At 65.5% G+C, this 23,653-nt stretch overlaps 3 protein-coding genes across 6 annotated transcripts; 2 read left to right on the top strand and 1 right to left on the bottom strand.

Annotated features, from left to right (window-relative positions):
• Window positions 1–317: 317 nt before the first annotated feature.
• Window positions 318–6,957, top strand: SLC25A10 (solute carrier family 25 member 10). 2 transcript variants are annotated; one of them, XM_051635071.1, is made up of 11 exons: window positions 318–425; window positions 2,907–3,026; window positions 3,115–3,229; window positions 3,303–3,351; window positions 3,715–3,756; window positions 4,024–4,067; window positions 4,525–4,595; window positions 4,687–4,779; window positions 5,033–5,110; window positions 5,210–5,266; window positions 5,832–6,957. In XM_051635071.1, exons 1-11 carry the CDS (start codon window positions 336–338, stop codon window positions 5,931–5,933), a joined length of 861 nt encoding a protein of 286 aa, XP_051491031.1. In that variant the 5' UTR covers window positions 318–335; the 3' UTR covers window positions 5,934–6,957. The 2 variants fall into 2 exon arrangements, with proteins under 2 accessions (XP_051491031.1, XP_051491032.1); XM_051635072.1 differs by lacking the exon at window positions 4,687–4,779.
• Window positions 6,958–8,896: 1,939 nt separating this feature from the next.
• Window positions 8,897–21,244, top strand: GCGR (glucagon receptor). Its single transcript, XM_051634793.1, has 14 exons — window positions 8,897–9,053; window positions 14,733–14,897; window positions 15,086–15,182; window positions 15,326–15,433; window positions 15,595–15,716; window positions 15,813–15,919; window positions 16,042–16,195; window positions 16,285–16,444; window positions 16,538–16,598; window positions 16,828–16,897; window positions 17,078–17,166; window positions 17,276–17,414; window positions 17,521–17,562; window positions 17,630–21,244. Exons 2-14 carry the CDS (start codon window positions 14,844–14,846, stop codon window positions 17,927–17,929), a joined length of 1,503 nt encoding a protein of 500 aa, XP_051490753.1. The 5' UTR covers window positions 8,897–9,053; window positions 14,733–14,843; the 3' UTR covers window positions 17,930–21,244.
• Window positions 20,958–23,491, bottom strand: MCRIP1 (MAPK regulated corepressor interacting protein 1). 3 transcript variants are annotated; one of them, XM_051634798.1, is made up of 5 exons: window positions 23,212–23,491; window positions 23,025–23,143; window positions 22,819–22,917; window positions 22,650–22,715; window positions 20,958–21,186 (listed from the first exon to the last, which is right to left on the bottom strand). In XM_051634798.1, exons 1-4 carry the CDS (start codon window positions 23,217–23,219, stop codon window positions 22,651–22,653), a joined length of 291 nt encoding a protein of 96 aa, XP_051490758.1. In that variant the 5' UTR covers window positions 23,220–23,491; the 3' UTR covers window positions 20,958–21,186; window position 22,650. The 3 variants fall into 3 exon arrangements, with proteins under 3 accessions (XP_051490758.1, XP_051490757.1, XP_051490755.1); XM_051634797.1 differs by lacking the exon at window positions 20,958–21,186 and adding an exon at window positions 21,389–22,375; XM_051634795.1 differs by lacking the exon at window positions 20,958–21,186 and having other exon boundaries at window positions 21,389–22,715.
• Between the last annotated feature and the right edge of the window lie 162 nt (window positions 23,492–23,653).

A 23,653-nucleotide genomic window follows, 5' to 3' on the forward strand; every position in this document is an offset into this window, starting at 1 on the left:
GCCTCCATGGGATGCGAAGCGGGTGGTTTGATCTGCCCGTTAATTAGGCTCTGCTAATGATTAACGGGGAGCTGCCAGCGGGGGTTGCGAATCGCGCTCCTGAAACGCAAGGTCATCAGAGCTCACCCGCTTGGCGGGTCGCGCCACGCGGGGCTGGCGCCGGTGCCCCCGGGTTGGTGGCGGTGCCCCCGGGTTGGTGGCGGTGCCCCCGGGTTGGTGGCGATGCCCCGGGGCTGGCGATGCCCCGGGGCTCGTGGCGGCCCCGGTACCGCGGGGGGCGGGGCCGGCGGGGGGCGGGGCCCGGCGGGGGCGCGGCCGCGCGCAGAGCGGCGCCGATGGCGGAGCAGCGCGTGTCGCGCTGGTACTTCGGGGGCCTCGCGTCCTGCGGAGCCGCCTGCTGCACCCACCCGCTGGACCTGCTGAAGGTGAGGGGAGGGGCGGGCGGCGAGCAACCGGGGAGCGGCTGCGGGGAAACGGGTGGAGCGGCGGGGGGACGGGGATCGGCTGGGAAGGGCCGGGAACTGGCTGGAGGCGACCGGGAACCGGCTGCGGGGGGAAGGGGAACGGCTGAAGAGGGGGCAGGAGCGGATGGAGGGGCGGGGAGGCGGCTGCGGAGGGGCGGGGGGGTTGGCTGTGAGGGACCAGGAACAGCTGCGGGGGGTCGTGGGGAGCGACTGGCGGCTGGGGACCGGGAACCGGCTGGGGGAGACCGCGGAACGGCCTGGGGGGGACTAGGGAAGGCGGGGGGCGGCTCTGAAGAACCGGCTGTGCGAGGAGGGGGACCGGCTGCGGGGGGTGCGGCGCCGAAGGGCCGACTGCGAGGAGACGGCTGTGAAGGGCCGGCTCTGGGGGCAGGGAGCGGCTGTGGGGTCGGCGGAGAGGGGATAGGGGCGGCGCGACCCGGGGACAGGGCTGAGGGAACGTGTGCCTGGTCCGGGGGCAGGTGCAGGAGTTTGAGAGGACAAATGTGGGTCTGAGGGGACACAGCTGGGGGCTGTGGGGCTGAGGGCTCTTGCAGCCTGGGGTGGCAGCTCTGGGGGCTGTGGGGTGCAGGGGCCAGACCTGCCCAGGCGCCTTCGTGTGGCACGGCGGTGGCTCCGGCTTGGACGCGAGCCCACTGGGCTCCGTGTCCTCAGGCCGAGATGTCACCCAGGCGCCGCGGCCGGGCTGGCATCCCTGCACCCGCACAAAGGGCGCCGCGCGCAGCCCCGCGCTGCCAGCGCCCACGGACGGGGCGAGCGCCAGCGCTGCCCGGAGCCCTGTGCGCCGGCCAAGCCTGGCACCGGGCGGCTGCGGAGGGGGAGCGGGACAGCCAGCCCAGGCCTGCCGTGCCCGGGAGTGAGGCTCGGGACACGCAGCCCCTTCCCACCTCACCGGGGAGATGTGCAGACCCAGGAGAGGAGGCAGCGCTGGCAGGGGGTGCCTGTTCCCAGTGCTCGGCCGGTTGCCGTGGCTGGCTGGCCCTGCCTGCCCAGCAGAGGTGGCTAACAGCCCGTGGGAGCTCGCGTAGGATGCCCTGGCAAGGCACTAAGAAAGGGAATTAGTCTGGCACATGCCTTTAGGTCTGCCTCTGTCCCTGAGCCAGGGTGACGGGTGTGACTTTTGGGCTGCGTCCCCATACACAGCCCCTGTGGCTGGGAGCAACCTGGGCCAGCGGGCTGGTTTTGCCAGGGGGTTGACACCTGAATATTGAACGTGGGGACCTGCCTTTGGCCCAGAGCTCCCCCGCAGCAGGGGCTGGTGCCAGATGTGGAGAAGCACGAGGAGCCTCACGGTCTGGCAGGGCAGGGGGCCGAGGGCACTTTGCTGCACCTCTGGACCTTGGCCCTGGTGGGAGGCCCTAGCCAGCCTGGCTGGAGGGTGCTCACAGCCCTGCTGGAGCCCCTGAGCTGGCCCTGACCGCCCACAGGGCTGCTGCCTGCGGCAGTGACCACAGGGCTGCCCAGCTCCTCCCCTGCCTGCCAGTTCCTGCCTCCCCAGGACATGGCTCTGCCTGCCCAGCCCCTCTGCTCTGGACTGCCCAGCTGCTGCTTGCCCAGCTCCCCCACACACTGCCAGCTCTGGTTCCTGATGTCCAAAGTCCACCTGCAGGAGTGGAAGATGAGTCCCTTCCTGCACCCCTGGTGCTGCCCCACATGGGAGAGCAGCCTTTCCCAGCATCCTGCTGTGTGTCCCACGCCCCGGCCATGCTGGAACATCTGTAACGGGAGCCAGGCCAGCAGCCCTTTGCTCTCTTTAATTTTACCTCCTGGGCCCTTTGACCAACACGTGATGTTCACAGCATGGGGCCGAGTGGACTTGCTCAGAACCTGCCCTGGCACCAGCCCATGAGGCTCCTGCTTCCCAACCAGCCCCTGCAGTCCTGCTGCTGCTTCCTCCGGTGATGGTGGGAAGCATTGGCAGCTGTGGTGGGAAGGGGAGTGCCTGGGCTGTGCCAGGCTGTGCCAGGCTGTGCCAGGGAGCTAACTCAGAGCTGGTGAGCTGGGCTGTGGGGTTGTATTCCTGCTTCTGTGATTCCTGTGGCTGAGCAGGAGGGGAAGTCGTCACCTCCCATGGGGAGGACAGGGCATCAGGATGTCACAAATTCACCATCCGAGCAAACCTGCACTGGTTGTTCATTTGCTTGCATGTTTCTGCATCTTCCTGCCCCAACATGCCCCAGGGCCTTCCTTGGAGCTGTGGCCACTACTGAGGCCACTGAGCTGGGCAGGTGCTGTGGGCAGGTTCCTCCGCACTCCCCCTTCTGCCCGCCTCCAGCCCTCTGGTGCTGGGCCCAGCCAGTTCCTAAGTACTTCTGAAGCGTGGGATACTTGTGCAGTGCTAACAAGTAACCCTGAGGAGCACTGGCACTCTCCTGCCCAGCCCAGCTCTGGGATGGTGTGCTGACACTGCTGGATTCTGCCCAGGTCCACCTCCAGACCCAGCAGGAGGTGAAGATGCGGATGATGGGGATGGCGATGCGTGTGATCCGCACTGACGGCTTCTTGGCTCTCTACAACGGGCTCAGCGCCTCGCTGTGCCGGCAGGTGAGTGCTGCCCTCCTGGGGCTGACAGCCTGCCCTGCGCCGGGGCAGCGCTCCGGGGACGCCGCGGCTCATCCTCCCTCTGCTCCAGATGACATATTCCTTGACTCGCTTCGCCATCTATGAGACTGCCAGGGACCGCCTGGGCCAGGGCGGCCAGGGGCCTCCCCCCTTCTACCAGAAAGTGCTACTGGGTGCAGTGGGAGGTGAGCGAGGGCCCTTCTGCCCCAGCTCCCTTAGGCTGGAGGAGCCCCCTGACCAGCTCTTCTTCGGCTGCAGGTTTCACTGGCGGGTTTGTGGGGACCCCAGCAGATATGGTGAATGTCAGGTCAGTTCTGCCTGCATCCTGGTGTTGCTGTGGCTGTCGTGTGGAGCAGGGGTGGTGGGGGACACTCCCTGGGCTCTGGCATCTCCCATGACCAGGCTACCCCGTGGCTAGTGGCCCAGTGCCAATAGGGAGCTCTGGACAGCCCAGGGTCATTCTGCCATCCAGTGTGACAGCCCTGGGCCCCAGCCCCCTGTGTGGCCCTCACGGGGTGTGGGCCTGGGAGCAGCTTCCCTGTCCTTTTGCAGACAGCCTGTCTGCTGGGCCACTGCTTCTGCCCTGAGCAGGGACAGGTGTGTCCCCAGTGCTGGGGGGGGACAGCAGAGCAGCCGCCCTTGCCTCACCCCGTGGTGCTTTGCCTTCCAGGATGCAGAACGATGTGAAGCAGCCACCCGCTCTGCGGCGCAAGTGAGTGGGGGGCCGGGGCAGTGGGGTGGGGGCTGCTGGGGCTCCCGGGAGGACCGAGGCTCCCGGGCCTTGGACTCCGCGTGGCCGCGGGGGGGCAGCACTGCACCGGCGGCGGGCCCGGGGGCGGGGGGACTGGGACCAGGACCGGCTCTGGGGTTCGGGTCTGGGGTCCGGGTCCGGGTGCGCGGCCCCGAGGGCTGCAGCTGCCTGCCTGCAGGGTGCTGGGGAGCCTCGGAACCTGACATCTTCCCTTCTCACTCCTGCCAGCTATTCTCACGCCCTGGACGGCATGTACCGTGTCCTGCGGGAAGGTGAGGCTGTGCCAGCCAGGGCAGCATGAGCCCGCCCGAGGTGTCCGCGCTGGCACCGGGAAGCCGTGGCAGGGGTGGCCCAGGGAAATGTCTGGGAGCTGCTGTGGGTGCTTACCCAGCCAGGGCAGGTCGGGGGGACAGAGGGTGGCTGTGGGGCCAGGGCAGGGTCCAGCACCTCCCAGCACCTTGGCAGCATCTGCCTGGGGCACGGGCCAGGCAGGGCCTGGCAGCCAGCCCACACCCCAGTGGAAATGAGAGACCTGGTGAGGGAGCAGGTGGGAAGGGGGGTAGATGGCCGGGGGGGGGGAGGTAGGGCTGTTCTGAAGGGTTTTCCTTTCCTGTAGCCTGTTTGCTGTTGTACGAGCAGTCTGGGACACAGACCGGGAAGGGGGCTCCCAGGGAAGGGAGGGCAAGTAATGTTCCAGGACTGTGCTGACCCCAATCTGTCTGTCCACAGAGGGCTTGAAGAAACTCTTCTCGGGAGCTACAATGGCATCCAGCCGAGGGGCCCTTGTCACCATTGGGCAGGTAGGACAGCTCTGCTGAGCAGTGGGGGCAGGGGTAGTCCCTGGCATGGCAAGGAGGGGGGATGTGTCACTAATAGTCCATGTCTCCACAGCTCTCCTGTTATGACCAGGCCAAGCAGCTGGTTCTCTCGACTGGGTTTCTGTCAGACAACATCTTCACTCACTTCCTGGCCAGCTTCATTGCTGTGAGCAGAGCTGGCTGCGGGGAGGCAGCCTGGGGCTGGGTCTGTCTGCAGCTGAGCTTGGGACCCCTGGCCAAGCCTGCTGGAGCTGCCTCTTGGGGCTCTGGTGAACAGGGCCAGGCACTGAGGCTCCTGTGGGGTTCCTGGCCAGGGGTCTGGCCCCAGCAGGGCTCTGGGTCTCTCTGGTGACCATGGCAGTTGCTGGCACCCAGGTCTCCTAGTGAGCTGGCTCTGCTGACTCTGCTATCTTCCCCAGGGTGGATGTGCCACATTCCTGTGTCAGCCCCTGGATGTGCTCAAGACCCGTCTCATGAACTCCCAGGGCGAGTACCGGGTGAGTGGCCTGTCCTGCACACCTCTGCTGCTGCTCCTGTCCCCTGTGTGCATGGGCCTGTCCCCCAGCACCACCTCATCTCTCTCCTTCTCGCTTCAGGGTGTTGCCCACTGTGCCATGGAGACTGCCAAGCTCGGCCCCCTTGCCTTCTACAAGGTACTTGGGGGTGGGTGGGATGGGCGGGAGGGGAAGAATGGGCCAGGCTGGGAACAGAGGTAGGGCAGGAGCCTCCCCAGCTCTGCAGCTCTTTCTGTTCCTGACCAGCTCAGGCCCTGCGGCAGTCACCCGGCTGCTCAGCCTCTCTCCTGGGAGGACCCCTGGGAAGGGGTTTCACTCCTGAGGTTCCTTCCAGCTGCTGCTAGTCAGGCAGTTTCCCTGTCACAGCTTCTCTTCCCCGGGCAGCGTCCAGCCCCTCTGAGCCGGGGGCTGTGGGACCTGACGTGCGTTCTGCCCAGACTGCTCATGGAGCAGTGACACCAGCCCTGCTGTGTTTGGGATGGAGGGGCTGATGTTTGACGCTGGGTCGGTGTGCAGAGCGATGGCTGCAGTGCCTCCCTCCCCTGTGCCTGCAGCCAGGGTGGCAGCTCCGTGCAGCCCGTCCCACAGGCTCCCCGCCCCGCGGCGGCTCCCATGGCCGGGCTGCTGGGCACCTTGGGCCCTGACAGAGAAGCCCAGGGCCAGGCAGAGGCTGACTCTCCCTGTTCTCACTGTCCCCTTCCAGGGCTTTGTTCCTGCTGCTATCAGGCTCATTCCTCACACCGTCCTCACCTTTGTCTTCCTGGAACAGCTGCGCAAATATTTTGGGATCAAAGTGATCACCTGAGCAGGAGGGATGGGACCCTGCCTCGCCCCGGGGGGTGAGCACACGGGTCACTGCTGGGATCCCAGAGTCCCTCTCTTCTGTCTGGGGCCAGCACCGCTCCCTGTCCCTCATCCCCACTCCTGTGCCTTTCCAGTGCCTGTGGCAGCCACTCCCAGACTGCCTTTTCCTCTCTCATGCCCATTCTCAGCACCTCCATTACCTCTGGGATATTCTTGGGCCTCTTGCCCCCTCTGCACTCTTGGTTTTGGGTTTTTCTTGCTTTCTACCCTTCCCTCCCTCAGCCCTGTCACTTGTGTGCCTCCAGGAGCAGGACTGTGCTGTCCTGGGGGGACAAGAGATCCGGGGAGGGGGGGAACTCAGACCTTGGGCTTCGTGCCTGGTGCAGGGCCCATGGGGCTGGGGAGCCAGTGACCATGCTTCAGGGGAGGCCTGTGCTGGGGCAGCAGGGCTGGGGCTGGCTGGCTCCCAGCCTCTGCTGATCAGCAAGGGGAGACACCTTAGTACCTCTGGCCTTGTGTGCTCCTCCACTGCCACCTCTGCCTCCCAGCCTCCCCCCTCTGCTTCCCAGCCTCCCCTGCTTCTTTCTGCTTGGCCAAAATTCCCCAGCACCCAACGGCTGCTGGGCTTTTCAGGGATTGTGCCTCATACCAATGATGACAGAGCCAACCCCACAGGTGAGGGGCAGCCACTTGGCTCCCCTACCCTGGCACAGGCTGGAGCCCTTCTCACCTGCTCTTGCCTGTGGTGGGGCTGGCTGCTGTGCCCTGGCTTGGGTGGGGGGCCTGGCAGTGCTTGCTGGAGCACTCGCTCACCCTTTGCCAGGGCCTGGGGTGGGGGTGTCTGTCCAGCACTGCTCCATGGCTTCAACTCCACTGCCCCAATGCTGCCCCCCACCCCCTCATCCTGCACAGGGGGCTGTGGGCACCAGCCCCTCTGCTGTGTGCACCCCTGGGCATGGTGGCCCAAGGGATCAAAGAACTGGAATATCTGTGACTTTATTATATATTAAAGAGTGGAACAAGCACAGGGCCTGGTGTCCTGCTGAGGGGGGTGGGGAGATGCTGTGCCCCTTTCTGCTGCAGGATGGCTCCACTTGGAGCTGAGCTTCCTAGTAGTGGAGGGAGGAGGGCCAGGCTGGGCCCCCCTGGGCACTGCATCAAGCAGAGGGGCTTTGGCTTCACCCTGTTATGTGCCACAGCCTCAAGGGTCTGTGTGCCCAGCACGTCCCACCCTCCCAGCAGGGAGCTGTGGGCTGGAGACCCTGGGCCAGCCCTGCTCTGAGCTGTGCCCAGTCTCAGCCAAGGGCACTGCCCACCCCTGGCTCTTCCTGGGAGCTGCTTGCCTGCCTGTGATGCTAATTGGGCTCCGGCAGCGGAACAGAGCCAGCCTGGCACTGCAGAGAAGTGAAAGCTCGTCACCTTAACGAAGTCTAATGATGCTGGCTGGCATGGCTGCTTTGTCTCTGTGCCTGGCCCTGTGTGATGGCCATGGGCAGGTGAGTGTGGGCAAGCTGAGCTCTCCCCTCCTGAGGGTGGCCTCGCCCCAGAGGTGGCCGTTCCCCTGCCCACCCCACACCATTCCCAGGGCTGACGGGTGCTGCTCTGTGCCCATGGGAGAGGCCAACACGGAGCAGCAGGAGAGCAATGGAGCTGCAGGGCCCTGCCCTGCCCACCACTCTCCAGCAGCCCAGAGCTCTTCTCAGCCCTGTGCTAGCTGGTGACAGGGATGTTGCATCCAGGCCATGGTCCCACATACCCTCTTCTTACATCCCTCCTGCCACAGAGCCACACCACAGGACAGTGTGTGCCAGAGACAGCCTGGAGCACAGAGTGTCCGGCAGCGGCGCAGGAGACTCCTTATCTCTGACATCGGGAGAGCGGCCTCGGACTGTCAGCAGCCTGAGCCAGCTGTGTCAGTGCTGCCATGGCTCGCTGGCCCCCCGGGTCCCCTCCTGCCTTCTGCCCAGGCACAATGAGACCCAGACCCTGCTGCCTCGGGGGGTCCCATCAGTCACCCCTTGCCCATAGTGGGCCTGTTCCCCCTCATCCACAGCCTCCCCCTGGCCTGGAGGGGTGCAGGGACTGCCTCCAGGGTGGCAGCTGTGGGTCCAACCCCCCGGCACTGTCGAGGCACCCACAAACCCTGGTGTGTGCCTGGGCGGCCGGGGGGGCTGCAAGTGCGTGGGCAGCTGAGCAGAGTGGGACCCGGGCAGGGGCACGGGCTGAGGGGCTCCAGGCTGGGCTGGCCGGTGGGAGGAAGCTCGGCGTGCCCGAGTGTTACAGCTCGCGAGGAGCTACGGCTGCCGGTAAATACGTTTGTGTCCCGGGGCAGGGCGGGGGGCGGCGCCCGGGAGACCCGCCCGGGACACGCTGCGGCCCCGGACCGAGGGGCTCGGGGGTGCCCGGGGCGAGCGCTGTCGCGCCGGGGCTTGTTTACCTGGTGCTGCAGCAGGAGCGAGCACAGCGAACACCGACCCGTCCCCGCCGGCGGCGGCCGGAACGCGGGGATCGAGGCCGCTCCCGGCTGCGCGGCGGAGGCTGGTGCCGGTCCCTGCGGGAGGGCGAGTCCGGCTCCGCGCACGGGCGGGGGCTGGGCCTGCGGGGGTCAGTTGCAAGGAAAGCCCCGAGAACCACGGGAGAGCCCTGCACCGGTCCCCCGAGCCGCGGGTACCCCCGTCCCGCTCCCTCGGGGGCCGGGGCGGTCCAGCTGCCCCCGCCGCAGAGCCCAGCCGGTGCCCGGGAGCGGGGCGGGGCGGAGGAGCCGGCGGCGGGGACCGGTGGTGGGGACAAGCGCCTGCGCTCCCGCAGCTCCCGCGCGCGGCCGCCGGTGATGCGGGGCCGGGGCGCACCACGGAGCACGCGGGGCCGACGCCGCCGGGCGGGGCGGGGGGCACCGGGCTGCTCCCCCCACATGCCGGCGGGAGGAGCGGGGCGGTGGGACGCGGCTCCTCGCCCGCGGCCCCTCCCCCCGCCCCGGTCCCTCCCCCCGAGGCGCCACAGCTACCGCCGCCGCGGCTCCGGCAAAACTTTTCGCCGGAGCGGCCGAGCGCGCCGGTCACGGTTCCGGTCCCCGCCAGTTCCGAGATGCGCCCGGGAGCCGCCGCGAGCCCAGTCCCGACAGGTACGGGGAGAGGGGGGGAGGGAGGGGGGGGAGCGCCTGTCCTCGCGGCCTCGGGGCTCCCTCCCGGCGCGTTGCCGTGCGCCCCGTCGTGTGGATGCGGACTGGGGTGGTCGTTGCGCATCCCCGGGGCCGCGCCCTGAGCCCCGGTAGCCCGGAGCGGCAGCTCCCGGAGCCTTCCCGGTGCTGGGCACCCGCTCCGGTGGGGCTGAGCCCTCGGCAAGGGCTGTCCCGACCGCGGAGGTCCCGCTGCCTGTGTCCGCTCCCCGCTGGAGCCGCTATATCTGGTATCCCCGGGCAGGAGCTCTGCCCTTGGGCGTCTCGACACCCCAGGCTGCTGCCGCGGATGGTGTGAGCCCCGGGCCAGTGATTCCAGCCGGGCTCTCACACTCTGGGAGCATCACCCGGAGAAGCTCCTCGCCGGGGTGGTGCTCGCGGGGTCTCCCTGCCGTGGGCACAGCAGTGTCTGAGACTTTCTTGCTGAGAAGCTGAAGCAGTGGACACTTTTCCACTTTTCCACCCTTCCCACAGCTCCCTAAGCTCTGCGGGTGTTGCAGGGGCCCATGGCGAGTGCCCTTTGTGACTCTGTCCCGAGCTTTGCTGTGTCAACACGGTGTTGGTAAATGGCTTTGTTTAACCTGGACATGTTGGGTATGTGACCTTGCCGCTCTCGTGGTTGCAAGCGCATCTCCAACGCAGCTGCCCCTGCCTGGCACTGCGCTTCCCGGCCGGCGGATCCCTCGGGGCGGGAAAGGAGAACCGGGCCCTCTGGTGCCGGTGCCGATCCGGCTCCGCTCGCGCCCCGGCGGCCGTGCGGGCAGAGGACGGGGCATCCGCTGCCCCATCGCCTCGCCGGGCTCCGCGGTGCAGCCGCCCTGCCCCACGCAGCACTCGGCAGCGCTTATGGTGGGTGTCCTGACCCGTGCCAGATTCAGTTGTTGCCCCTGTGATTTCGTCTGCTTTATTTGTGCAGCAGCAGGAAATTTAGGGCCCGCAGGACCCCTCCTCGGCGTGTTAGTGCCGCCCCAGCTGCCAGCTCCTGCCCTTCCCACCAATCCCCGCTCCTTTCCACACGCTGTGGTGCAGGTTTTTTTTATGTTCTGTTGCCTGGAGAAGGGAAAAGAGAAAAGGCTCAATAGAGAAGAGGCAAAATGTGGATTAAAAATAGTTAATGAAAAAATGTGACCGCAAGCCCTGACCAGCAGTGCAGGGCTGAGACCAGCCAGCAAGAGCAGCTCTGCTCCCTGCACCTCGCTGTGCCTGGCGGAGGAGAGGGAGAAGCAGAGGACAGGCAGGCTCCGGGCAAGCTGGATGCAGCAGAAATGGGATGACCGATCTGAGCTCCTCCACTGCATCCTGCCCTGTCCTGTGTTCCCTGTGGCCAGAGCCCCTGTCCTTGTTTGTCTATCCCAGCCCCAGGGCTTCTGGGGAACATGCCAGGGAGCAGCAGGCACCAGGGGGCACAGGGCACCAGTGTCACCACACAGCACCCAGCTGGTGGCAGCTGTGCCCAGGTGCTGCAGGTGCCTGGGACAGGGAGGGACCCTGCCAGGTCCCCTGCCCGGCAGGGCTGCTGTGTGCAGTGCCACTTGCACACCTGCACGGCAGCAGAGCAGGGTTTATGCTCACTGCTGGGTGAGGCACCAGGAGGTTGTCACCAGGTTTGGGGAGGGTGCTGAGCTCCTGGTGCAGGCATGCATGCACATGTCTGTCTGCACTGACCTTTTCCTAGGCTTTTCCCAGTCCTCTGCTTCCCCCATGACATGCTAACCACACGTGTCACATTGTGTCCCCTGTGTATCCTCCTGTGTTTTGTGGGTTTTCATGCAACGCGATGAACAAGAAAAATGCATTTTCCTGAGCCAGGAGCGAGGTGCTGTGTGGCTCAAGCTCAGCGAGGGCCAGAGCCTGTGGGGCATTGAGGTTATCTGAGCACTGCCTGGCTGCCCAGCCCTGCCTGCAGACCCCACTGCCTCCCTGGAACGGGGCGGGTGCCCTTGGCTGTCCCTCTCCGTAGTGGGGCAGTTGTGGAGGGGCTGATGCAAAGAGCATTTGTCCTGATGACACAGGGTGAGTGCTGCTTGTTTGTATCCTGTGCTGCTGTTGACGAAAACACTGTCAGGGCTGGTTTAGGGTTTCTTGGTCCAGAGTGACACAACCCGACATCGTTGGTGCCTGGTGACGTTGGCTCTCTCCATGAGCTGCTCAGTGTTTCCACAGTCATGGAGCACTGTGCAAACAAGCTGTGGTCTCGCACTGCGAGGGCAGGTCCAGCCTGTTCAGCTCTTCCTCTGCTGCCCAAGTTCTTGATACTCACTTCATGGAGGGGAACTGGAGCCACCGTGAGGAGTGGAACGTGTCCCCAGGCTCAGGGCAGTGACACAGAGGGGGACACAGACCAGACCTCCTGAATCTCCCCACCGTTGGTCCTGCCTGCCATGGTCCTGGGTGGAAATTGGAGCAGCATCTGCAAGTGCCAGGCTGGTGCTGGCATTGCATCAATTCTGGCCCTGCACCATCCCCTCCCCTGCCAAGTGCTGAAGCCCCTGCCGCGCTGGCTTGTAACTCTGAGCTCAAAGCCAAGCCAGCCGTGGAAAGAGCTGCATTAGCGCACTGGGGGCTAATCCCTTGTCCAGAAGGGAACAGCCCCCACTGCTGCCCCTGGAGCAAGGGGTGCCAGGCGTGGAGCTGTGCTGGTGGGCAGAGGGACCAGGCTGTGGTGGGCTGCTCCAGCCTCCCGGCGCTGCGCAGGGCCAAGGCTGTGCCAGGGCGCTCCCAGGTCACGTTGCAGATGCCCATGAGTGTCCCTGTGGAGGCTTCATGGAGCTGCTGATCCATGTGGCAATTGGCTGCAGGGATCCCAGATGTGGAGCTTGTTCCCTTGCACGTGTGATGGCAGCCAAGGCTGGGCGCTGGCTGGGGTGGAAAAATCCTGGAGGAATCTCCCCTGGGCAGGACTGGGCGTTCAGCTGGACACAGAGGTCAGCTTTGGAACAGGAGGTGCCATGGGGCAATGCAGGGGCTGCACACCCATGAGTGGGGACAAAATCGTGACTCACACCTTTTCCCATCTGTTCCCTATGGCTTGGTGCAATGCCACAGCAGTGGCAGCAGCCCAAGTATAGATGATGGTGCCCCTATCCAACACCTCTGTCTCCCCCCCACCAGCATGTGGGCTGCCAGCACTGACCCTTCCCTGCTGAGCACAGCCCTCCCGGGGCTGTTTCCTCTCCCCTCCTCTCCCCTCCTCTCCCTGGCAGGCCGAGGTCTCCCCTGCACGGCTGCAGAGCAGTGCCGGGTGTTTGCAGCCTGGCCCCTGTGGGGGTCAGCAGCCGCAGAGCCGTGACATGAGGACACTGCATTGCCCAACGCCAGCGTGGGGCAAAAGTCCCCTGTGCTCCCACTGCGGCGCTGCGGGCCTGGCCCAGGCACTCACAGGGCCCGCACCAGATACCCACAGCTCAGCGTGGCAGAGGGTCTCCCAAAGTCTGGCCCCAGCTGGGAGAGAGTTGCTGAGGCAGAGAATGTGGCACCAGGGACTGGGCAGTCACAGCAGGATGAGGGGAGGTGGTGTCACGGAGCCGGGTCCTTCCTGCAGCAGTGGGCATGGCTGAGAGGGGCGCCTGGCACTGGCAGCCATGGCCCATCCAGCCAGCAGCCACTGCTGCTCCAAGCACTGCGGGCACCAATGCTGGGCAGTTCCAGCTCCTGAGAGGTGCTCGGTACTGCCGGTGGTCCGAGATGCCCCAGACCCCACTGTCCTGGACACACAGGGCTACAGCTCTTCCCTGCCACTGCTCGTCTGCACCAAACCCAGGATAACTGGTCCGTGGCTGCACCCGCATGCCCACGTGGCTGCTCAAAATAGCCCGTGTCCCCGAGAGCGCTTCGTGGGGTGGCCAAGCAGCCAGGGGTCCCTGGCACAGGGAGTAGGGTCCAGCCCAGTGCTGCTGGGGCAAAGGGCCTGGGCAGGGCCCCACTGGAGGGGGAGCCCCGTGCCAGAGGCAAAGAGCGTGACCGTCTTTGCGCCAGGACCCCTCACCCAGTGCAGTCTGCCCAGCTTGGCCAGGCCCCTGGGCTGGGGGAGCCGCTGCCAACCCAGGGGGAGTCTGGGGCAGAGGCCTCCCCACTGCTAAATCCCATTGCAGGCAGCTAAAAATAGAGACACCTCTGCCCCAAAGCTGCTCCCTGGGTGGAGGGGCTGGCAGCAGGGTTGCTGCTGGAGGAGCACACACTGCCAGGGCAGGGATGCTCGGAGCAGGGGATGGGCACCGGGAGGTTCCCACGGGGCCAGTCCACGGGCAGTTGGTCAGATGGGCAGGTGGGGCTGGGGACAGGGGGATTGGGGGACAGGGATGCTGGTGTGGAGCTGGACGGGGACAAAGATGCTGGTGTGTGCAGGTGGCCAGTGGGCACCCACCAAAGGTCCCCACCATTCCCAGAGGCCACCCAGCGTGGTCTGTCCCAGGAGATGGTTCCTTCTGCCCCGGGACTGTCTAAATAAGGCGCGCGCCGGCAGGTCCAGCTCCCCGAGCTGCATCTGGAGCCCCACACGCTGATTAATGAGCTTCTCATGCAGCCGCTTGCGACATGGCGAGTGGGTCTGCATGGAGGAAACATGACTTTCCCAGGGATAAAAATAGGCTCGGGCCGAGCGGCGAGCCCTGGGAGTCATGGCTGGCCCGGGAGCACGGCACTCTGGCCGGTGCCGGGGGGGGGGCTTGGGGGGTGATGCTGCAGTGTCTGTGGTCGCACCAGCACTAGTGTCTGTTCTGTCCCTGTCCCCCCATGACTGCCCTCATCCCCCACAGCTGTGCTGTGCCATGGGGCTGCTGTCAGAATGGCCCCTTGTCGGCAGAGCCCAAATCCCATTCAGGAGCCCTGTAACCGGCTTAGGGGGATGCAGGGAATTACGGCACCTCGTGAGCCGGACTTTGCGTGGGAGCTCCCGGGTTTTGCCATGTCAGACCAGGCTCCACGTTGCTCGCCAGCTCTGGGGGTGATGGAGCCATAGTGGCAAGGCCAGGCTGAGCTGGTGCTGGGGCCATGGTAGCCCCATGGGCCAGGGATCCCCGTGGGTTGATGATTAACCACACAAGCGCTGGCAGCCATGCCTGCAGCTCCATGCCCACCTCCATCCTGGGTGCGTGCTGTGGCCAGGCAGACCAGGAACAGGGATGGGGCACCCCAAGGGCCACCCTGCAGGGGCATCCTAGGGACCCAGCCACCTCCACTGCTGGACAAGGCTCCTGTGGAAGTGGCAGGGGGCAAGGCAGCCCCTGCCCTGAGATGATGCTCAGGCATGAGGAGGGGTCCTGGCTGCTGCCAGGGTTCCAGGCTCTTGAGGCTCAGCACTGAGGGGTACCAGCACCTGTATGGGGAGGGTCCCAGTCCAGGTTCACACGTGGGTGGTCCAGAGGCAGCCGTGAGGTTCTGCCCTGTGCCAGCTGGTCTGGGCTCGATGAGGCTGCGGCTCCAGTGCCAGCCTGGGGAGGAGGTGGCAGGTACACGGCGGCTCTTCAGCCTAATGGGCAAACACACAAACAACCAGTGGAACGTTAAAGCCAGGCAGGGTCGGGCGAGGACGGGGACAGGACATGGTGCCGTGACCGTGGCTGGCTCTGCCTGCAGCCGTGCATCCCGGGCTCTGCCGGCGGCCCCATCACCCAGCATCTTGTGCAGGGTCACCCACGCGCCAGGGCCCTCGACACCAGGGCAGAGGAGCTGCCGAGGGCCGGTAGGACACCCGGGGCCCCGCACTGCTCCCCATGCGGCTCTCGGCCCGGAGGAGGGATGTCCCAGCCTCATCTCCTCAGCATCGTGCTGCTGCTGCTCCTCTGCTGCCAGGTAAGGATGGGACATCCCACACCGTGGTGCTGTGCCCTGCACCAGCCCCTCGCACGGCACAGCACCATGTGGTAGGGCATGGCTCATTAGCCTGTGCTTGCCCATGGCCATCCCAGAGGCAGGGTCACTGTCCTGCTTGGCACAGTGGCCCACAGCATGGCACAGGTGACCCTCCCCTGTGTCCCCAGGGCCCCTCTGCCCAGATCACAGATTTCCTCTTCGAGAGCTGGAAGGCGTACAGCGAGGAGTGCCACCGCAACATGAGCCGCCTGCCTGCGCCCACGGGTGAGAGCTGGCGTGGGGTCAGGGGCATGGGGACCAGGGGTATGGGGTCTAGGGGGACAGAGACCTGGGCAGAGGGTCTGACAGGGTCCCGATGCCCGGTGTGGGTGAAGCTGAGGGTGCTGCCATGTCCTGTCCCTCTGCAGAGCTGGTCTGTAACCGCACCTTTGACAAGTTCTCCTGCTGGCCTGACACGCTGCCCAACAGCACCGCCAGCGTCCCCTGCCCCTGGTTCCTGCCCTGGCACCAGAAAGGTAACGGCTGCATGAGGGTGCGTGAGCACACGTGTGTGTGCACGTGTGGTGTGTATGCACACGTGTGTGCACATGCTGCTCCAGGCTGTCACGCCTGGTCCGGCGCTCGGTGCCGGCGCTGGCTGTGGCCCCAGCAGACCCTGCGCCCCGTCCCCTCGCAGTGAAGCACCGACATGTCTTCAAGACCTGCGGGCCGGATGGGCAGTGGGTGACAGGCCCCCAGGGACAGTCCCTGCGTGATGCCACACAGTGTAAGCTTGATGCCAAGGACCTGGAGGCACAGGTGGGCTGAGCTCTGGGGCAGACAGCGTGAGGGTCCCTTCCTGCCCTGCCTGCCCCTGCCCTCACTTGCTTCCTCTCTCTATCTCTCTCTCTCCAGGAAAAATTTGCCAAGACCTATGGCAGCTTCAAGGTGATGTACACTGTGGGCTACTCGGTGTCACTGTGCGCGCTGCTCCTCGCCCTGGCCCTGCTGCTGGGCTTCAGGTAGGGGGTGTGGGCATGGCAGCCCGGCTGGGGGGCATGGGGAGGCCATGATGGGAGTCTGGGGGTGCAAGTGGGGCCATGACAGGGGTCTGGACACTGACAGCAGCTCATCACCTCCGCAGCAAGCTGCACTGCATGAGGAACTACATCCACATGAACCTCTTTGCCTCCTTCATCCTGAAGGGCGTCTCCGTGCTGGTCATTGACGCCCTGCTCAAGACCCACTACAGCGACAAGATTGACGACTACAATGTGCACATCTGGCTGAGCGATGAGGTGAGGCCTGGGGCTGGGATCCATGGGGCAGGTGGAGCTGGAGGGGCTGGGGGCTTGGGCAATGCTGCAGCCCTGTCCCCTGCCCACAGGCAGCCGCAGGCTGCCGGGCAGCCACCGTCTTCATGCAGTACGGCATCGTGGCCAACTACTGCTGGCTGCTGGTGGAAGGCATCTACCTGCATAACCTCCTGGTGGTGGCTGTCTTCTCCGAGAGGAGCTACTTCACCCTCTACCTGTGCATTGGCTGGGGTGAGTGCGGGTAGGCTGGCTGCCCGTCCCTGTCCCCCAACCCCAACCTTGGCCCTGCCATGCCTCACCGGCCCCCTGCCCAACCCCCTCCAGGGGCGCCTGTGCTGTTCCTTATCCCCTGGGTCATCGTCAAGTTCCTCTACGAAAACATCCAGTGAGTACCACCCCTGAAGCAGGTTGAAGCCTGCAGGGCAGGGGTGGGCGGGTGTGGGACATGTTGAGGGGTGGTGGGTATAGTGTCACAGGCCCAGAGGGGCTCCACACCATCAACCCATGTAAGGAGCAGGGTTTTGGGCTTGGCTGGAGCTGCCAATGCCACACCAGGTTCTAGCAGCAGCCCTCTTGAGGGGCTGCCCAGCCCTCCCTGTACCCCCCATCTGCAGGTGCTGGACCACCAACAACAACATGGGCATCTGGTGGATCCTTCGCTTCCCTGTGTTCCTGGCCATCCTGGTGAGTCTGGGGCCATGACTCTGCCTTCCGCAGCCCCTCGCTCAGTGTCTGTGAGGGCCCTGACCCTGCTGCAAAAGGAGCTGCCGTGGGCAGGGGGCAAAGCCACCCTGCCTGCCCCTGTCTGCTCCTGCCCATCCCTGCCCATCCCTGTCCCTCACAGCTCATTCTGCTCCATTGCAGATCAACTTCTTCATCTTCATCCGCATCATCCAGATCCTGGTCTCCAAGCTCCGAGCCCACCAGATGCGCTACACTGACTACAAGTTCAGGTGTGTGGTGGGCACAGCCCTGGCCAGCAGCCCCGTGGTGTGCACATGCTGGTGCACACACCTGTGTCACCACCCCATGCCCCTGGCGCTGACGGGGCCCTCTCCGCAGGCTGGCCAAGTCCACACTGACACTGATCCCACTGCTGGGCATCCACGAAGTGGTTTTTGCCTTCATCACAGACGAGCATGCCCAGGGGACCCTCCGCTATGTTAAGCTCTTCTTCGACCTCTTCCTGAGCTCTTTCCAGGTGAGCTGGCCCCTCCGCAAAGACCTTCTGACTTGGGAGGGACCAGACCAGAGTTGAGGTGGGAGTCTGGCCATGCGCCTCTCACACCATTCCTCCCTCTGCCCAGGGGATGCTGGTGGCCATTCTCTACTGCTTTGTCAACAAGGAGGTGAGCGGGACGGTGTGGGAGGGGGCAGCTCGGGGGGCCAGGCCAGGCTGATGGCAGCTGCCCACAGGTGCAGGCAGAGCTGTTGAAGCGGTGGCAGCGCTGGAAGCTGGGGAAGGACCTCGCGGAGGAGTACAAGCACACCTACAGTCACGCGCCCAGCGCCCGCAATGGCGCCGGCAGCACCTGCGAGAAGCACCAGCTGGTGGTGGGCGGCTGCGGCAACGGGCTGGGGCGCGGCCCGGCCACCCTGCGCCCCAGCACCCACTACCTCGAGACCACCGGCCGCAGCACCACCGAGTCCCTCGCCCTGGGGGACCGGCACCACTGCTACGAGTTCCCCGAGACCACGGCCGAGAGCCACTTCTGAGCCCACAGCCGGAGCGGGAGGGCTGAGCCAGCTGCGGAAAGAGCCGGCCGGGGCAGCGACGTCCCCTCCCCAGCCCCTCCCGCCCCAGTGAGGACCCTGGGACAATGGGCACTGGACGGTGGAGGCAGCTGGGGTGGCTGCGGGTGAGGAAGGGGATCTGGACCTCAATGGGGAGGGGATCTGTGGGGCGGGGGGGTCTGTGTGTGGGGGTGGGGGTGGGGGGGTTCATCCTGTGGTGCTGCCTCGTGCGCCTTCGCGACCCTCTGCGCAGTGCTGTAATTTATCTGTCATAACTGTAAATAGGTGTGGGCCCGTGCTGGGCTGCAGGGCCAGCTCCGCGTGCGCCTCTCTGTCCGTAACCAGCCTGTGGGCTCTGGGCGCCGGGGATGCCGCGGCACCCACAGGGGACGGCCACAGCCATAGAAGGGAGCCAGGCACCTGAAAACAGCCCCGCTGCCTGCCCCACAGCCCCCCTGCCTGCCCACAGGTGAGTGGGACCGAGGTGGGCAGCCGCTGCTGCAGCACTGTTGTCCGGGGCTCTGGCTCCCTCCAGCACACACTCTGCTCCATCTGCTAATCGGCTCTGTCCTCTCACTGCCAGGAGCCCTTAATTAAATCATTTGGCTCTGCCCGCGGCACCCCCGCTCTCCTGGGAGCCGGCCCAGGCCATGGCTGGGCAGCAGCTGCCGGCAGCACCGTGGGGTGCGGGGCTGTGGGTGCCCTGTGCCCACCGGCCAGGCCGGTTATCGGGGCTGGGGGAATGCAGCGAGCAGGGCCCTAAGAGGCTTGTGCTGCGCACATGAGAGCTAAGCCCGGATGCCGTGGCTTTGGGCACCACAGTTGCCTGGTGTGCAGGGATTAGCTGTGCACACCCCAGCCAGCAGCACCCTGCCCCACAGGGGGCAGCGGCAAGGATGGACAGACAGCCCTGCCGTGACCCCTGGCTGCCCCACGCACCCTGGGCGCTGCCCGTCACCCATCGTGGGCGGCCCCATTTGGCTCTGAACAGACGACGGTCCCTGTCTGCCCAGACCCCACGCACAGCCCAGCACGGGATGTGCCAGGCAGGGTGAGCACTTGGAGCCGTGCCCAGGCGGCCCCACGCAGTGAACAGCAGCACTGGGCAGGCGGCCATCCCCCCAGTCCCACCCTGCCCAGCATTGCCCACGCCAGCCAGCACGAGGGAGCCATGGGGCTGTGGGGTCCCAGACCACTGCCAGGGCTGGCGTAGCGTGGGGAGGCCATGTCCACACGCCGGCCCCACGCTGCTGGGCTGAGCACACAGGAATTTTCCTCTGTTTACTTGACAAGTTGCCGTCTGTCCCAGCAAGCATTGAAGGGCTGGGGCAGCACTGCTGCGGGGCCGAGGGTCTGAGCCGCGGGCCATGGGGCAGCGCTGTGAGGACATGTTATCCGGGACTGTGGGGCTGAGTGGGCAAGGGGAGAGGGGCAGGGGTCTGCCTGGAATGGGGATAGGGATGGAGCCAGCCCAGAGCCACAGGGCTGGCCAGGGCAGCCCCCGCCGAGCCACTGGCCCCCACGGCCGCTGCCGTCACTGTGGCCTCCTGACGCGGTAACGAGCCTAATTGAGTCAAATTGCTGGAGCACGAAGCGGTTTCTGGGAAGGTAAATATGGTCATCACGCGGCGCCGGGCCCTGTGCCTGTTGCTCCAGCGTTGCCGTGGCAACACCCCACTGTCGTCCCCCTGAGACACCCCATTGGGGCCCGGCTGTCCCCACAGTGCCAAGGGCATGGGGACCCCCAGGCCCTGCCCAGGGGGGTGACATACCAGGGCCCCACATCTGCCACACCATGATGGGGACCCTCAGGGGACCCCAAGCCAGTCTCAACCCATGGGATATCCCTGTGGCTGCACTGTGTCCCCACCACTGCTCCATGTCCCCACAGCCCCTTGCTGTGTCCCACTGTCCTGCTTACAGGCTAGCTGGGTCCAGCACCCCAGGTCCATCCCCCCAGCACCACATGTTGGGGTGGCAGGTCCCTGCACAGTCTTGTGCCTGCAGAAGGGCTGGGGTCAGGGCTAGCAGTGCTGGTCACTGCCCCAAGCAGGGCCAGTGTCTGCTGGTGCCAGGGACCCACATGTGAGCCCCACATCTGCCTGCACTGGAGCCCACTGGAGAGAGAGAACAGGGCCAGCCATTCCCCTGGAGCCCGCAGCTCCCATGGGACTGCCATCCATGTCCTTTCCCATCACTGTGGAGCTTCTAGAAGCTGTGCCCACCAGGGCTGAGGACAAAGCCCTCACTGAGAGTCCCTCCCTGCCCCTGGGGGGTGTCACTCTGGGGAACTACATGGCTGCCCTCCCCAGCCCACCTGGGCAGGGGCACCCCAGGGCCACGGCACTGGCAGGAATACTCCCACTTTATCACAGGAATTGCGCGGCACAAATTGGTCTGCTAAGTAGCTCCTGCCGTGCCCGCTGCCCACTGCCTAATTCAATGATCCAACACATCCTGCTGCTCCTCCCACCCTCTAATCTAATGATAACCACCCTGTCCGAGTCACCAGGAAAATAAACCCCGGTTTTTACGGGTAAACAACCTGGTGTCCCTGGCCTGCGGCCTTTGCAGGGCCCACCCCACTCCCCCCCCCGACCGCCACACTCTGCTGCAGCCTCATTGCCCTCACCCCACAGTTTGTTATTAGTCTTTATAAAAATGGCCTGTTTATAGAACAATTTTTGTACAACATTTCATTAGAGTTCAGGGAACGGCTTCACCTCCAGCACTACAGCACCCAAGCCACAAGAAAAACAAGGCAGAGGCTGGTGGGGTTGGGCTGCCTGACCCCCAACATGCCCTGGGGCTCAGGGACACCACTGCAGCCCCCAGGATGGCCCCAGATGAGCTCTGTGGCTCCCCAGGAGCAGGACGGGCACTGCAGAGAGCCCGTCCCACACCCACCACGCCAGAACCAGGCAGTGTGTCCCAGCATGCCCCAGGAATGTTTTGGTGATGAGGGGCAAAAGGGGTCATGGCTAAGTGTAGAGATGCACTTGAGGAGCAATGCTAGCAATGCAAAGTATAATTTAAATGCCATTAAGGCAGATGAGGGAAGAGGATCCGAGTGTATTAATAGTCTCAACATTTAAATCTCTGGTCCAGCGACAGCTCCTGGGATGCTGGCTCATGAGGGTTGCCAGCCCCAAGGGCATTGTGCTACCAGCACGCAGCACCCGGCTGCACGGGTGCTGTGAACTCCAGAGCTCAGAGCACGTGAAAGGGCAGAATCCCTTCTGGAAAGAAAAAAAAATGAATAAAATAAATACATAAATAAAATAAAAAGAAGACACAGCTTGTGCTCTCCATGTTACTTTTCCTTGGGACCTGGTCAGACCTGGAAAGGGACAGGGAGCCCTGGCACACTGCTCTGCTGCCAGGAAGAGTGCAGGGACGGGCCTCGCGCCCGGCTGAGGCAGCGCCAGGTGGAGGCAGAGCCAAAAGGACACCAGCTTTTATTTACAACACTCCTCAAGTGACAGACAACAGAAAAAAAAACAAGAAAAGGGAACAGTACAGCTCAACGACTCAACAGAGGAAAGGTAATGGCAGCCACGGCTTCCCCCAGACCCCCTGGAGCCCACCAGTGCTGGGCAGAGCCCCCTCCTGGCCCCTCCCCGCCAGCTGCCCCCAGGGGTGTGGGGGGCTGCTCCCACCACTCCCCACGGCGCAGACGGGGGGACAACCCAGTTGCTCCCCTTCGCTCAGAGGTGATGATGCAGAAACCACTGGGCCTGGCCAGGAATGAGGGTCCCAGGAGAGCCCCCCGGGGCGACTGACACTGGCGGCTGCAGCCCCCGCGCTGACAGCCCCGCCAGCTGGGGGGGGCAGGTCTCCCCCAAGGACACACGTCTGGAAAATGGTGTTGGCACGGCCCGGGCCAGGCTGCCAGCGAGCTGCTTTCCGCACAGTCAGCACCAGCTGCCCCCCTGCTGCCACCTGCCCCGGGGCTGCCCCAGCGCCGCGGGCACCGAGCCCAGCCCCCCTCTGAGCACACCCAGGGTGCTGGGGCAGCGCCCACACCCCATGTGTCCCCAGCTGCAGAGAGAGGGGAGCAGCCCGGTCTGCAGCACCGCGGGGACCCGGCCCAGTCTAACCCTGAGGATCCGGCCTCGGACCCACGAGCGCGGGCGGCGCCGACACGGCCCCCACACCAGCCCCCGAGCAGGAGCAGCCGCGGGGACCTGCCTGGCATCAGCTGCAGGAGGGCACTGAGCTGCGGGGTCTCGCTGTCCCTCCCGAGCGTAAGGACAGAACCAGCTCTCCTTCCCTCTCCCCCTGCCCGCCCCAGCAGATCCTCCGTGCACCTGAGGGAGCCGAGAACTGGTGCTGCCTCCATCGACCGCGCAGCCGCTCCGCTTTGCCGCGGGCCAGAGAGCCCACATACCCAAACACCAGGGGCAGAGATGGAGAAGAGCAGGAGATCTGTGAGACCAGGATGAAGTGGGGAAGGACAGCTTGAGGCCAGAGGAAGCTGTGAGCAGGGGGGGCTAGAATCCTTTGCACAGGCTCTGGGCACCCTCAGCAAGCCCCTGTGAGCATCTCCGATTTCAGGAAGCTTCAGAGCCAGCCCCAAAGCTGACTGGCTCTCCCGTGGGCATTGGGAAGTACAGACCAGAGGAGGAAATCAACACAAAAATCTCAAATTAAATCTGCTTGAGGACCTTAGGAGACCAGCCGATCCACACGGAGGACTCGCCTTAGGACTTCTTTGCATCCTGTGTGTTCCTCCTCTTCAGATCACCCAGGTCAACAGGTTTAAACGCTGCAGGGATGACAGGAGAAGTGCATCGCAGCCCCCCTCCCAGGCTCCCTGGGGCTGGCCATCCCCTACAGCAGGAGCCGGAGGTGTCCCCCACCCCTCTCACCTTTCAGGCTTGGGTTTGGCATCTTCTCCACATACTCTTCGACCAGGCTGCGCTCGGAGCCCATCTGGCTGCGCAGGTCACGCTCCACGCACTGCCAGGCTGCGGGGACACAGGTGAGGGGCTGGCCCGGGCGCTGGGCCGGCCACAGCCAGGACCCCCGAGTCCCGGGACATCCTGAGCGCCGGGAGCCCCCATTCCCCCCTCACCCTCGTAGATGAAGCGCACGTTCTCCTCGTGGGCCGGGGTGAAGATCTCGCTACCGGCGCCGGGGGAGCGTGGGCCGCCGCTCCGCTTGCCGTTGTAGACCACGCGGGACACGGGGGAGCTGGAAGTGAAGTGCGGGGCTGAGCCGGGCCCGAGGGCGCGGCTGGGCCCGGGCCGGGCGGGGCTCACCTGGCCATGGTGTCGTCGGTGCGGCTGGGCCGTGCTGGGCCGTGCTGGGCCGGGCCGGGCTGTCCTGGGCTGGGCCGGGCTGTCCTGGGCTCGGCGCGGCTGCGGGAAGAAAGGAGAGGGCGGCCAGGCCAGAGCTAGGCCGCGGGCCGCCCCCCGCCCGTCGCCATGGCAACGCGCGCCCCTCACCTGGGCCCGGCTCCCGCCTCCGATCGCGCTCGGGCCGCGACGGAAGCGCCGCAGCGTCCGCCCCGCCCCGTGATGTCACTGGATGATGACGTCACTGCGCCCCGCCCCGGCCGCGCCCTCAGGCGGGCACCGGGACCGATCCCCGCCCCGCCCCGCGCAGGCCCCGCCCCGCGCAGGCCCCGCCCCGCGCAGGCCCCGCCCCGCGCAGGCCCCGCCCCGCGCAGGCCCCGCCCCGCGCAGGCCCCGCCCCGCGCAG

Source organism: Apus apus, chromosome 17 (assembly GCF_020740795.1).
Source record: "Apus apus isolate bApuApu2 chromosome 17, bApuApu2.pri.cur, whole genome shotgun sequence".
Classification (NCBI taxonomy): domain Eukaryota; kingdom Metazoa; phylum Chordata; class Aves; order Apodiformes; family Apodidae; genus Apus; species Apus apus.

Bases quoted from the DNA above. Each gene is read 5' to 3' on its own strand.
- SLC25A10 (XM_051635071.1), top strand. From the start codon at position 336: ATGGCGGAGCAGCGCGTGTCGCGCTGGTACTTCGGGGGCCTCGCGTCC. The intron at 4,596-4,686 runs GTAGGACAGCTC...ATGTCTCCACAG, and splicing joins CCCTTGTCACCATTGGGCAG to CTCTCCTGTTATGACCAGGC. The intron at 5,111-5,209 runs GTGAGTGGCCTG...TTCTCGCTTCAG, and splicing joins ACTCCCAGGGCGAGTACCGG to GGTGTTGCCCACTGTGCCAT.
- GCGR (XM_051634793.1), top strand. From the start codon at position 14,844: ATGTCCCAGCCTCATCTCCTCAGCATCGTGCTGCTGCTGCTCCTCTGC. The intron at 16,445-16,537 runs GTGAGTGCGGGT...AACCCCCTCCAG, and splicing joins CTACCTGTGCATTGGCTGGG to GGGCGCCTGTGCTGTTCCTT. The intron at 16,599-16,827 runs GTGAGTACCACC...CCCCATCTGCAG, and splicing joins TTCCTCTACGAAAACATCCA to GTGCTGGACCACCAACAACA.
- MCRIP1 (XM_051634798.1), bottom strand. The intron at 22,918-23,024 runs GTGAGGGGGGAA...GTGTCCCCGCAG, and splicing joins CGTGCGCTTCATCTACGAGG to CCTGGCAGTGCGTGGAGCGT. The intron at 22,716-22,818 runs GTGAGAGGGGTG...TCATCCCTGCAG, and splicing joins GCCAAACCCAAGCCTGAAAG to CGTTTAAACCTGTTGACCTG.